This window comes from Abramis brama (assembly GCF_963993115.1).
Source record: "Abramis brama genome assembly, chromosome: 13".
Lineage (NCBI taxonomy): Eukaryota > Metazoa > Chordata > Actinopteri > Cypriniformes > Leuciscidae > Abramis > Abramis brama.
In genome coordinates this window covers 31,677,968-31,693,025 of record NC_139975.1, presented here as the reverse complement: position 1 = coordinate 31,693,025, position 15,058 = coordinate 31,677,968, and the positions used below count along the sequence as shown (strand labels likewise).

The 15,058-nt window shown below is 40.2% G+C and overlaps 1 protein-coding gene across 1 annotated transcript; it reads right to left on the bottom strand.

Moving 5' to 3' along the window:
* Positions 1-5,111: 5,111 nt before the first annotated feature.
* LOC311094702 (E3 ubiquitin-protein ligase TRIM39-like) lies at positions 5,112-14,633 on the bottom strand. The gene is made up of 6 exons (XM_084132826.1): positions 14,011-14,633; positions 13,487-13,582; positions 13,144-13,374; positions 13,004-13,026; positions 12,806-12,924; positions 5,112-6,594 (listed from the first exon to the last, which is right to left on the bottom strand). The coding sequence occupies exons 1-6, from the start codon at positions 14,404-14,406 to the stop codon at positions 6,053-6,055; spliced, it is 1,407 nt and encodes a 468-aa protein (XP_083988952.1). The 5' UTR covers positions 14,407-14,633; the 3' UTR covers positions 5,112-6,052.
* Between the last annotated feature and the right edge of the window lie 425 nt (positions 14,634-15,058).

Here is a 15,058-nt window from a genome sequence, read left to right as displayed (position 1 = left end):
ACAAAATTGAAAGCTTAGAGTCTGAACTTTACAGTGAATGTAGCCAATTTGAAAAACTCCTAAGTAGTGTTGAGTTATTTGCTGATAAATATAATTTCTTTTTTTCATAATCTATAAAATACTTTTTTGTACTATGTACTGCAATGTGTCAAACAGCTCATGAAACATTCACAGATCGTTGAAAATGGCACAACATTTTTTACATCATATTATTACAATTCAAATGAGCCCAAAATGAACATAATCTATTGCATTGATCACAAGATATTCCTCATGGAGGAACAATTTTAAAAATGCCCATTAGGGGGCGTCAAGGACTGAACGAAAAGATTATCTTGGTTCCAAATGCTGTAACCTTTGATTCCTTTATGCAATCACCACAAAATTGTATCCAGATGCAGCTCACATGTAGAGGGACTTCACCAAAAAATAATTATTTAAAGAATTTATATATAAGAAACAATACTAAAATTCAGAGTCAGTTCATTCGCATTCGGAGATCGACTATTTTTGACTGACAAAATGCCGGCGGAAACAGTGAGTTGTTCAAAATCTTTCTTTTTAGTAAACTCTGTGTACACAAACACTGTTCTCAATGCTGGAGTTCAAGTGTAGAGCCCCTGGTGATACTTCCAGCAAAGTTTCATGTTGTGTCGAGCCTTCTTAGTGTTTTAAAAATAGCGATTTTGATGCTGTCATAATCGTGCCCCAAGCACTCCCATTCAAAAGGCAATTTGAGCGAAAACGAAAATACGGTCAAACTTAAAAGTGCCGTTTCCATTCTAATTATGCTTTTAAACGAAAGCTTGCCTTGGGTAGATTAACAAAAAGACCCTAGGTTGCATTTTAGGTGAGAGTTACGCTTTAAGAAAATTGTATCGGATTGGTACAAGGGTTTAAGAACTCACCGATAACAATGCCAGAATTTTTTGTGATATCGGCGGCATTTCCAATACTAGTATCGGAATCGGAACAACCCTAATTCATATTCTTAAAAAAAATTTGTTTGGAAACTGTAACTGGATCTATTAGAGTGATAGCAGATAATGTCTAATAAGGGGAGAACTTCCACTCTCAGTACACTTCCGGCTTCTGAACTGGTTGCAGTTCCATTCTGGTTCCATATGAGGGCGCTCACAGGACGAGTGCAGAATGAATGGAGGTCTATGGAGCTATACCCCTCAAAATCCACTTTTCTCAAGATATAATTAATCTTTTTTCAGGAAAAAGATTATTTTTTTTCTTTTCACTTGAGAAATAGGATAACCCTTTGCCCACTATTAGAACAATTTATCATTGCACACCTGCAAGGCATTTTTCTCCTTTTTCAATTTTTATTGATATTTAGCACTATTGAGCGGGACATTGTTTTTTTTGTTTTTTTTTAAGGTGGCAATACTATACCATATGTATCCTGTATTTCCTAACACAAGAATAACACAAGTACTTGAATTCAATTTATTTTCCGTGTAAATTTCACAGTACATACATAACCATAGGCAGATAAAAGTGCCAGCAACCAAAAAAAAAGTTGTTGCTTTGAAAAAAAAAAACTTGGGCGAAAAAGTCCGCCTTAACATTCTGGTCCCGCTTCGGATGCCACGATGCCATCAAGCGGTATCTCTGGTCGTAATCAGTCCTTCACTGACCAATCAGTGTTCATTAGCAGAATGCTAGCGTGTTATGGGCAACAACAACTCAACCTGTAAGAAATCGAAAGAACATAAGTACTCGTTCATTCAACTTTCGCCCTATAACCCATGTTGAACTTGCAAAACCTACAATCAAATCTGAGATTTCTCAACAGCAATCGGGTGAAAGAGACAAATTTAGCTGCCCCATAGACTCCCATTCATTTTGCACTCATGTGCGATCGCCCCCAGTGGAACTCTGGTGGAACTACAACCAAAATTCGGTACAATAGGACTTGATAGGGAGTGGCCAGGCTCTCCGTAGACGGTCTCTGGTGATAGATTACAAAGACTTTTACAAAGGGAAACCTATTATTTCAGTTAAAAGCTACCATTTTTCCTTGGTTGAATGAAGAATTAGATTTAACTCCATAAATATAATTATGATTATTGTTAGTATTATTATGATTTTTTTTATTATTATGAAGTGTGTATGTGATTATACTTTGTCAATGATTAGATCCCCCTGTAATGGTCTCTTTGGTTTCTCCCGTTTCTACTGAGTAACTAATTACATCCACACCTGTGACTCACTTTGTACCGGACACACTCTGAATGCCTGAAATGCATCAGTGTGCTCTTTTAGTTATTTTTAATGTTAGAGTGAGCCATGGTTTGAATAAAGGCTTTTTAACTGTTTTGAACTGGAAGAAGTGCCTTGGATCTTTTTTTCTATAAATACAAGTTTGAAACCCATGAGCACATTCTTGTATTACTTCACAAACGTCCTTCAAACAAGCAGCGCTCCAAGATGTGTTCCTTGAACAGTTAGTCTTATTGTTTAAAAGTCTTGTTTTCTTCATTTATCGCAAGTAACATGCATGTTTATATTTACTGAACAAGTAATAATCAAGTAAAGATAATCTAATGAATTTACGCTATGAAGTATATTACATTACTGTATTATTATTGTATTTTGATCATGTAAAACTGTGCTGTGTTACCCCACTATTTAATTCGACAAATAAAGTGATGTAGTGATTTAGCATTAAACATTACGTTACTTGCGGCTAATTCGTTAGAATAAAATAAAATCATGTGATCAAACGTAACGGTTATAAAACTATATTTCATTTCCTCATCCATGAACATGATTTGAGTCCCGTCGGATTGATTCCCATCGGCAGTGGAGGTGAAGACGACAACTCCCATGATTCCACACTACGCCTGCGTTATTTGAATATGGCCAAAATTGCATACTGTGCCTTTAACTTTTTATAATAATGTACGGCTGACATGGTTCCCTGTAGGCTATTGTTCACAGCATTAGTTTAGATTGTTTTTCCTTGAGAAACACAATAACACACTGTACCTGATATACAGTATTTCAAAATGAATCAACATTGAATCTAATTGAAATCAAGATCGAAATCAAACTGCAAGCTTATCGAATCAAATCTATTTGTGAAATTTGTGTTAATACTATAATTCTTACTCCAAGCTGAACTCAAAAGTTGGCTGCGCTGGTCTAGAGACTGGTTTGATTTCTCAAAACTATTTCACATCTATTTTACTGATGGTCATATCAGATGGTTTAAAGTTTCTCTTCATGTGTTGATTTATTTTCTCACAAGTTGATTAACGACTGTATTTTACTTTTATTTCTGTCAAATTAAATTGACACAAGATTATTGTTATCAATGCATATAAAAGTAAAAAATGAAAGTGAAATTTTCAAGCATTTGGAATGAAATTAAATTTATTTTGAAAAAGTGCAGATCTTGTGAACGATTCATCCATGTACACTTTTTTTTTTTAATTCATCCCTGTAATATTTAATCCAATCATTTATTCTCCTTAAACTCTACAATCAACTGTAAGCTCACATTCATTTTTGAGTGCAACATCTCAACATCCAGTCAACAACTGATGAACCTGCCCTACATTTCTGATAATCTGATAAACTTGGATGTGCGTCACAATATGTAAGAAAAGATCTCTCACTATTTCCTTTTCATTGCAACTTTATTTATATCATGCTTTATACAATACAGATTGTTTCAAAGCAGCTTTACAGTGATAAACAGGAAAATAATGATCAATGATGCAAACAGAAATCAATTCTGCTGTAAAGCAGATCTAAAAAGACAACAGTGTCATAGCCGTGTGTTGTAGTCCTTAAAAAGTGATTTCTGTAAAAGGAAATATCTCCATTTGCTTTGACCTTTGAGTGTCGTAACATTGCAGATGTTGTTTAAGCTCAAACAGCAACATTACACACTAACTAAAGTTAAAAACGTGAAATCATAATCAAGGACCCCTTTATTATCCACTGAAGTGCATCATTTTGCATCTGGCATGGTGCTTTTTTAAATTATAATGTTAGTATTATAATGTTTTTAATCATAACTTTAGTATATATTTTTTCAACGCCTGTTACATAAGACAGTTTTGTGCATCCCATTTTTGACTGATGAAAATCTGTCACACTGTAACCAACTTAAACCTTACATTAAAAACATTAAACATTTTAAACATTTAAAAATGTTCTAAATAACGGTTTGAAAGCATCTAGTCTTGTTATTGTCAATCATTTTGCATGAATATATAAACAGCTGCTTGCCTCACAGTGAATTCATAATTTTCAGAGCTCAATAGGATAATATGAGGAATTCACTTTATATTTCCATTTAAAAATATATATGTACATTTAACACTATTGTATTATATTACCTTTTCATAAAAAAAAAAAAGTTAACGCTGATGGTGTTTCTAATACAGTGACTGTGGGAGTGACGGATAAACTGACATCTTTCTCTCTTCTGACTGCCGTTATAAATCCCTCTATTTTTTCCCTCGCTATTTTTTTGTTGAAATTTGTGAAAACTCTATTGTGGAGTTTTTCTTTTGCCATTTGAGCAAATGGAAACATAAAATATATATTTAATGTAGTCTCTCATTCACCGCTAAAGAAGTTTCCCCAAATATGACGACTTCTGCTTCTGAGAAACCCGGAAATCTGAAAAGGGTCTATGACTAAAATGTGTCGACACTTTATGTTGTCTTACACTGTAAACGTGGATTTAAACATACTTTCATTATTTTATGAGTTATTTAATGGTTACTTAATTATCAAATTTATAATAATAATAATACACATATTTTTAAAAAAAATACAGAAATCAGATTTTTAACCCTTATGTTTCAGTTTATAAAGTTACTCTGAGGTCTTTAGAGGACAAAAATGTCTGTCAAAAAATAAACTCATAAACATTTGAAGCTTCGGAGCACAAATTTAATTCTGAAGACCCTCGAGAAGAAGAAGACTCTTGGAAGATTATTGTTGAAAAAAGTTACAAAAGTGAAAAATGAAAAAGTTAGAGGCTTAAATTTATGAAAATGATATATATATATTATATAAAATGTATATTTAATAAATAAATAAAAATAAATAAACTAAAAAACTGCTACCAAATAAAAGCCATGAATCCATTTTTATTTAAAATAAAAAATATATTTAAAAAAATAAAAAGAGAGAGAATTCAGTGAGATTTAGTTTGGGTTCAGTACAAAACTTTCCCCATGAATGCCAGCAAAGCTCCACTGGTATAAACAACGCTGGGATTTGATTTGCAGTACAGTAGAAACTTTCTCTATCAAATATTACACACAGCAAACACACACACACACACACACACACACACACACACACACACACACACACCGTTTTTCTAGTACATGCATACAAACCACACTGACATCCACAAGAATTATAACTGCATTATTTATCCAATTGATACACGCAAAAGAAGAAAACATAAATAGACATTTAAATAAACATAAATAATTGCATATGCGCAAAAGAAAACATGAATAAAGCGAGTATTTGCTTTATAGGCCAAACCTGAGAAAATGGCGCCATCTTGTGAAAAAGACCAAATTTACATTTTGTATCTTTACCAAACAAAATAAAAATGTTAAATGTTTGTTTGTTAAATGGCCCTGGGATAAAAAAAAGAAATGTAGTTTTCAATGGGGATATTTTTGTCCTTAAGGTCCTGAGTATAAATATGTTGTGTTACTAGTGTAAAATTGATTCATGAAAGAAAAAGATGAGAGTAAAATAAGAAAATTCGAATAAAAATAAACACTTGTGCCAAAATTCATGAATTTGGCATTAACACAGGAAATAATTATTTTAAAAAACAGACAAAAATGTCCTTAGGAAGTGTTAACAACAACAACAATCGTAAAGGACTGTTATACATCGCACAGTGTGCACCCGGCTTAAGGACGCACAAGTGTTAAGTTGGCAATAAATGTTACATTTAAGTGTGATTGATCAATGAGACCCTTTTATTACAGTGTTGTTATTGAAGCATAATTTGCAAAACTGAATTAATCTAGAAGCAGAATCAGATTTAACTGTGATTTTCTGCTGTAATAAAGAGTTTAACTGGTAAGATCCTCAGAGGAGTTGTGCAGCGATTATATAAGAATGGAAAGACTGTGTCGTTGAAGGTGGATGTGAATGTGAGTAAATGTGTGTTAGTTACAGAATCAGAGAATGACACTGTTCCTCTGTCATAGTCCAGCTGAACTCTCACACGCTGAAGCTTCTGTTTAACAGGAAAGTAAGTGTGGCTTTGCTCTGGGGATTTTGAGCTGTATTTGCTGTTCCAGTACTGCACACGCCAGACATTAGAGTCAAAGAAAACCGCTCCCTTCCTTTGGTTTGATGCTGTTGTTATTCCAAGAATCCAGTATGTATTGTCTCCAACCTCCACATCCCAGCAGTGTGTTCCTGAGTTAAAGCCCTCAGATCCCAGGACACATGGATACCAGTCAAACCTCTCTGGATTATCAGGAAGTGTTTCATCAACATCACTGTACGACACACTGGTCAGATCAGCAGAGAGTGTGAGATTACGATGTGCTGTGTTTGGATCCAGAGTCAACGGAGCTGCAAAGAGAATAACATCAGATTAGAGGATTAGATATGATGTATTAGAAATGTAAATGTTAAACACATATAAAGATTTTGTTGAAAGAAATCATAAATCATAACAATGGTCTCTTACTGTCAGAATGGATTGAGGCTTCAGGTTTGATATCAGTATTCAATAAACATTATTGTATCATAATACATAAATAAAGATTATGAGGAATAAACATTTCATTATGAGTTCACTGTATGATCTGATGATTTTCTGAAATATAGTTCAGATTGACCTGGAAATATATTTATTAATCAGATTCAGATTCACTTTGTAATTATTAAATATATTGGTAACACTTTACAATACGGGTGCACTAATATGCAGTAATTCATGTTTAACTAATGCACAGATAATCATGAGTTAATGTATGACTACATTATAAAGAACTAAACCATTAATTAATGATTACAATTGTCATGATTACTGCCAGGTTCATCCACCACAATCACCCAGCGATCACAGTCACCTGAGTTTTAATAAGTCACACCTGCACCCCATCAATCACCACTGCTTCTTAAGCACACCTCACGCACCTCTCATTGTCCGGGCTCGATTATCCGAAGCGGACTCATAGTGCTTCTCTCTGCGAGTTTCACTACTAAACTTACCTGTGTTTACTTACCAGTTCTCTCCAACGTTTCCAGTCTGTTCCAGTCTGTTCAGATCTCTACTCGAGTGGTCTCCGAGCCGTAAGCCTGTCTGTTCCATCAAGTGGTGCGTGAGTGTGTGCTGTCACCTGTCATCCTCTTCATACGAAGATCTTCTCCACTCTGAAGTCTCATCTTGCCGTTCCTGCAAAAGATACAGCGATCATTCAATCACGAATACCAATCAAGAACTGTGCACTTCTGAACTCTGATACTCACCTAAATCCTGCACGTTGAATCTTCTTGACACTCAGCTGTTTAAATAAACATTACATCACTACTTACCTTGTTGTCCGTCTGCTTCCGTAACAGTTAGCCCGGACCGAAAAGACAGCGGCAGCATGAGTGTTCCAGATCCCTTTCAAGAGCTGGTGGATTCATTAAAGCGGGTATTAACACTTCATCCTACCATCACGCCTACTCCAACCTTCACGCCTTCCGCACCACCAGCACCACCACTTTCGAGCACTTCTTCGACCACCGCATCGTCCAGTCCCATGGCCCGACCAGCGCCCTACTCTGGCGGGGCAGAGGAGTGCAACGGATTTCTGCTTCAATGTTCTCTCATATTCACCATGCATCCCACATTATATCCCACCGATCAGTCTAAAATCGCATTCATTACATCTCTTCTCACCGGTCCAGCTCTCCAATGGGCTGAAACGATTTGGAAGCAAGCTGGTCCCGCCATCAGTTCCATTCAAGCCTTTGTTTCTCACTTCAAAGAAGTATTCGGCCGAACAGATGGAGAGATATCAGCCGGTGAGCAACTCTATCATTTGTCTCAAGGAAAGATGTCCACTCATGAATATGCCCTTCGTTTTCGCACCCTAGCGGCAGCCAGTGGATGGAACGAACGGTCCTTACTGACCACCTACCGGCTTGGTCTCACACCTCAACTCCGTTTGCAGCTGGCCGCCTTGGATGATGCTATGGGGCTTGAAAAGTTCATTCAACAATCCATCCGATGTTCAGACCGTATCCAATCTTATCAGTTCCATTCTAACTCTTCTGCACTCCTCCGCCCATCTGAAACCGCCAGCCCTCCAGAACCAGAGCCCATGATCATCGAGTCTGGTAAACTTACCGCTGCTGAGCGACAGAGGAGGCTGACCCGGGGTCTTTGTATGTATTGCGGAGCCAGTGGGCATGTTCGGTTGAACTGTCCAACTCGTCCCATACGAACATCGGTGAGTGTATTCCATATTGATGAAGAAAAAATGCAACCACTCACTTCTTGTGTCCAGTTAACCACCCAGACATCATCTGTTTCAGTTCACGCCCTCATCGACTCCGGGTCAGCTGGTAATTTCATCTCGGGGACCCTCTGTCGCCAGCTCCAGCTCCGTACCGAAGCCTCGTCAATAGTTTACCAGATTCAATCCATAACCAAGTTCATCACTGCACGTCCTCGTATTCACCGGAAATGTGAACCCATTACGCTTCATGTCGGAGCCCTACACCAAGAGGATATCCAGCTGCTGGTTCTGGAGGGGGCCAATGCGGATATAATACTGGGACGTCCGTGGCTGGTGAAGCATGATCCCATCATCTCTTGGGGCTCCGGGGAAGTGATGAAGTGGGGCAAGAATTGCTCACCAAAATGTTTTCCATTTCTTCCACGTCCTGTTTTGAATCCTGTTCCAGTCTATGTCACATCAGTCGAAAGTCCACTCGAAAAACAGTCCACGAAGATTCCTGATATCTACTCATCTTTCCAAGACATCTTCTGCCCCAAGAGAGCTTCCCAGCTACCACCTCATTGGCCATGGGACTGCGCCATAGACCTGATTCCTGATGCTCCTTTGCCAAGAGGTAAGATCTACCCGTTGTCAATTCTAGAGACCAAGGCCATGGAGGAGTACATTAAGGAAGCTCTCGATCAAGGGTACATCCGGCATTCGACATCTCCTGCAGCATCCAGTTTCTTTTTTGTGGCCAAAAAGGATGGAGGGCTGCGGCCATGCATCGATTACCGGATCCTAAACCAAGGTACGGTCAAGTTTAAGTATCCCCTTCCTCTCGTCCCTGCGGCCCTCGAACAACTCCGATCAGCTACCATCTTCACGAAGTTGGACCTCCGCAGCGCTTACAACCTGGTGAGAATACGAGAAGGGGATGAATGGAAGACCGCTTTTGTGACCCCTACTGGCCACTATGAATATTTGGTTATGCCCTATGGGCTGGTCAACGCCCCCTCCGTGTTTCAAAACTTCATCCATGAGGTCCTCCGGGAGTTCCTGCATCGCTTCGTGGTCGTCTATATCGATGACATCCTCATCTACTCCCGGAGTGAAGACGAACATCGTCACCACGTTGCGGAGGTCCTTCACACACTCAGAGCTCATCATCTTTTCCTGAAGGCCGAGAAATGTTCTTTTCATCTCCAATCAGTACAGTTCCTAGGATACCTCATCGACCGTCAGGGGGTCCGCATGGACGAGAGGAAGGTCACCGCTGTAACCACCTGGCCAGAACCCACCACGATCAAAGAACTCCAGAGAGTCCTTGGTTTTGCCAACTTTTATAGACGTTTCATACGAGGCTACAGCATCATCACCACTCCACTCACCAACTTGCTCAAAGGTAAACCCAAAAGTCTCCTCTGGACTCCCGAAGCGGCCGCAGCCTTCCAATCCCTCAAGTCTGCCTTCACTCAAGCACCTCTCCTGACTCACCCTGATCCTGAGCTTCCTTTCGTCGTGGAGGTGGATGCTTCAACCTCCGGAGTTGGAGCCGTCCTTTCGCAACTTCATGGGACACCGAAATTACTCCATCCATGTGCCTACTTCTCTCGGAAGCTCAGCCCGACGGAGAGGAATTACGATATCGGCAACCGTGAGCTCCTGGCCATCAAGCTCGCCCTGGAGGAGTGGCGACATTGGCTGGAGGGCGCCATCCATCCATTCCAAGTCATCACAGACCACAAAAATCTCCAGTACCTCCGTGATGCAAAACGTCTCTGTCCTCGTCAGGCCAGATGGTCATTATTCTTCTCGAGATTCCACTTCACCATTACCTACCGTCCTGGTCCCAAGAATGTCCGTGCTGATGCTTTATCCAGACTACATGATACTCCAGAGACCTCCGAGTCAACCACCAACATTCTACCCGAAGATATCATCATCAGTCCCATCGAATGGTCTGCTCCTCCAGCCGTCGCCACTCCTAATCCTCGCCCTCCGCCGGGCTGTCCACCTGATCGCCAGTTCATCCCTAGGACGCAACGGGTAGATCTCATCCACACTACTCACACCTCTCTGGGCACTGGACATCCCTGGGCCAACAACACTCTCTCGCTGCTATCCGAACGCTTCTGGTGGCCGGGTATGGCAAGGGATGTGAAGAGGTATGTCCAAGGCTGTAAGGAGTGTGCCATGTCCAAAAGTCCCAGACATCTGCCTGCAGGAAAACTCCATCCCTTGCCAATTCCTAACCGCCCCTGGTCACACCTAGGAGTTGACTTCATGACCGATTTACCATCATCGGATGGAAACACCTGCATCTTCGTCATCGTCGATCGCTTTTCTAAGTTCTGCAGACTATTACCACTAACAGGTCTTCCCACTGCCCTGGAGACCGCCGAACTCCTCTTCAATCATGTCTTTCGCTATTATGGGATCCCAGAAGACATCGTGTCAGACAGGGGACCCCAGTTCATTTCCCGAGTATGGAAATCGTTTTTCAAGCTCCTAGGTGTGACAGTCAGCCTCTCCTCTGGCTACCACCCTCAAACCAACGGCCAGACGGAGAGGAAGATCCAGGAAGTGGGGCGGTTCCTCAGGACCTTCTGCCACGGCCACCAGAACTCCTGGAACCAGTTTCTGGGCTGGGCAGAGTATGCCCAAAATTCACTGCGGCAACCCACGACAGGCCTCACACCATTCCAGTGTGTTCTCGGATTCCAGCCTCCTCTATTTCCCTGGGATGGTGAACCATCTGAGGTCCCCGCAGTGGATTACTGGTTCCGGGAGAGCGAGAGAGTCTGGGACGAAGCTCACCATCATCTGCAGAGGGCAGTTCGCAGATCCAAGACAGTCGCTGACCAGAGGAGGATTTCGGGTCCAGTCTACGTTCCAGGTGACAAGGTTTGGCTCTCCACTCGCGATATTCGTCTGCGACTGCCCTCCAAGAAACTGAGTCCCAGGTTTGTTGGCCCCTTTACCATCCTGGAACAGGTCAATCCCGTCTCTTTCAAACTCCAGCTTCCACCACAGTACAGAATTCATCCCACATTTCACGTCTCCTTGCTCAAACCCTTTCACGAACCTCTTGTTCCCTCCACAGAACCTGGCCATGAAGAGGAACCTCCTCCCCCCTTGATGCTGGAAGAAGGGTCCATCTACTCCGTTCGTGAAATCCTGCAGTCCCGACGTCGTGGTGGTCAGTTAGAATGTCTGGTCGATTGGGAAGGATACGGACCAGAGGAGAGATCATGGATCCCAAGAGTCGATATCCTAGATCCCACACTCATGGAAGAGTTCCATTCCAGTCATCCTCAGTACCCTGGACCTCGTGGACGTGGAAGACCACCACGGCGTCGGAGACCTCGGCCCTCAGGAGCGGGCCCTGGGGAGGGGGGTAGTGTCACGGATTGGCCAGGTTCATCCACCACAATCACCCAGCGATCACAGTCACCTGAGTTTTAATAAGTCACACCTGCACCCCATCAATCACCACTGCTTCTTAAGCACACCTCACGCACCTCTCATTGTCCGGGCTCGATTATCCGAAGCGGACTCATAGTGCTTCTCTCTGCGAGTTTCACTACTAAACTTACCTGTGTTTACTTACCAGTTCTCTCCAACGTTTCCAGTCTGTTCCAGTCTGTTCAGATCTCTACTCGAGTGGTCTCCGAGCCGTAAGCCTGTCTGTTCCATCAAGTGGTGCGTGAGTGTGTGCTGTCACCTGTCATCCTCTTCATACGAAGATCTTCTCCACTCTGAAGTCTCATCTTGCCGTTCCTGCAAAAGATACAGCGATCATTCAATCACGAATACCAATCAAGAACTGTGCACTTCTGAACTCTGATACTCACCTAAATCCTGCACGTTGAATCTTCTTGACACTCAGCTGTTTAAATAAACATTACATCACTACGTACCTTGTTGTCCGTCTGCTTCCGTAACAATTACTGCATCAGTAACTAATAAAGATTCTAAATGATTAATAGATTAAGTAATATATAAATTGTTGTTAATTAAATGTGTCATAATGTATTAATTCCTTAATAACTTATTTTATTAACTAAAAATGTAAATTAATGCGTTAATTACCACCGTTGGTCAAGGCAATGTACTTCAACTTCCAGTTGTCTCCTTTAATTAATCATTAACTAATGATTTGCAAATGTATCATGTTATGCCTTTACTTGTTGAGGCACATAACTATTAACTAATTGTTAAGTAATATGCCATTAGTGCAATTATTGTAAAGTGTTACCAATATATTTCTATCAAATGTTGATGTTGTGTGTGTTTATATGTGAACTATCTTCTGCACTGGTGTCAAATCTGCTGAGACTCACTGTGTTGGACAGTTTCCAGCATCTTCTTCCAGACTCTGAACGGCAGGTTACCCAGATAACGCGACACATGAATCAAAGCTCCAGAACTCATCCGTGGATCCGGCTGTGAGATCTGGACTCTGAGGAACATTCAGGAGTCAGAACTGCAGTGAATTTGAGTTCAGATCCACTGAGAGAAGATACGAGCAGCTCACTCACCTTTCCATCGTGACTTTATAGTTCTGGAAAATAGAGAGTTTGAAAACATTTTAATATCTTATCAAACACTCTCAGTGTCAATGAGTTTCTCTATACAAGTTGTTTTCTGCACAAAGAATGAAGCCAGATTGATTTGTCACCTTTAGAAACGAGACGTCATTGTCTTTCATCATCTCCTCCATGTCTCTGATTGTGTGTGAAAGAGCTGAGATGTGTGTGTTCATCTCCTCCAGCTTCTCCTTCATCCTCTGCTTCTTCTGCTCCTCTTCCTCTCTCAGTGCAGTGATTGTAGCTTCTTCTTCGTCTCTGAGAAACTGATGAAGCTTCTCAAACTCTTCTTTAATCTGACGCTCTGTGTGCTCAGCTTGAGACTGAAATCAAATCACATTCACTTCAGTCAGCGCTGTATGAACACACACTCCACTAATGTCAATAATAAACTGTGTGTGTGAATGTTGAGTATTTAGCTCTTTATATCCTCACCTTGATGTGTTCAGTTGTTTTATCACACTTTTTCTTCATTTCTTCTCCATGTTTGAGCTTGTCTTGTAAGGACGTCAGTGCTGTATTAAATTCCACCTACAGGTTAAGATGAAAATCTGTGAAATTTATGCAGCTCTAAGAGGTTTAAACATTGTATGTTTGGATGTTTTTAAATTATTCATATGATGAATTGGTCATTCTCATGGAAGCATTTGTGTCTGAACATTGCAGGACATCAAGAAACATCAAGAAAATAGCATGGCCAATTCTTAAATATTATATCCTTGCAGTTGTAAATTTGTGGCTGTGCAAATACAGAACATTTCTATTTTTTCAAAAGATGTTTTGTGCCAATGCTGTTACATTCAAGAAGATTTGAACATCAGAGATTAGAGCAGAATTTTATATCAGAGAGATATAAAGATTTAGTCTGAGCAAAAATAAATACTGGTCTATTGTGTACACAAATAATACTCTATGTTTAGCACTGTATTAGCATATGAAATGAGAGACATTAGTCTCACCTTGTAAGATGAAAGCACTTCACTGATGGGTCTGAATGTGTGATTGGTGTGTTTCTCTGAGTCTCTGCACACTAAACACACAGGCTGTTTGTCCTCCCGACAGAAGAGTTTGAGTTTCTCACTGTGTAAACTGCAGATCTCCTCAGATCCTGATGAACGTTTCTCATTTCCCTCTTTTATCAATGAATCACACAAGTTTTTTAACACAAGAATAACTGGTGGATCATCTTTTGATGATCTTCTCCTGCAGACAGGACACTCCTGAATTTTCTTAGTTTTCCAGAACTGTTGTAGACACTCTTTACAAATACTGTGACTACAGGACAGAAGAACAGGAGTCTTGAAGATTTCACAGCAAACAGGACAAGAAAGCTCTTCCACAGATTTTGAATCCATTTCCTCGTCTTGTAAAAGATCCAGCGATCTATAATATACTTTCACTTTATGAACTTTGGTTTAAAGAACAAATAACTATTACAATTAAAATCTAATCTGAGTTAATTCAGAAATAAACAAAAATGCTATAATATAATGTTATATATATTATATAAACTTTGTTCTTCACAACACTGACTCGTTTCAGCTTTCAGTAAAAATGAAAGGCAAAAATAATGACTAGTCACTTCCTGGTAAGGTTTGTAAGAGGGTGGAGTTTGTGTGTGTGTGTGTGTGTGTGTGTACTTGTACTGTATTTCTTAGTTTGTGGGGCCCTGTGTGTACGTGTGTGTGTGTGTGTGTGTGTGTGTGGGGTGGGTGGGGGGGGGGGGGTTAAGTCATGGGTCATGGATGGTATCTGTTATGATTCCTGTCTTGTGTTCCCCTTGTTTTGTTTGGACTAATGTTATTTCCTGTTCTGTGCCATGTTTTGTAGTCCTTTGTAGTTTTTCATGTTGATATCTGTTTTACTTTATTTACTTAAAAAAAAAACAAAAAAAAAACATTTAGATCCTCACCTTCTCCTGCTTTCTCTGGCACGTTACAGTATCAGTTGCTGAATTCAGAACAGCATACAAGCATACTCTTCCTATTTCTGCCATAAAATAATATG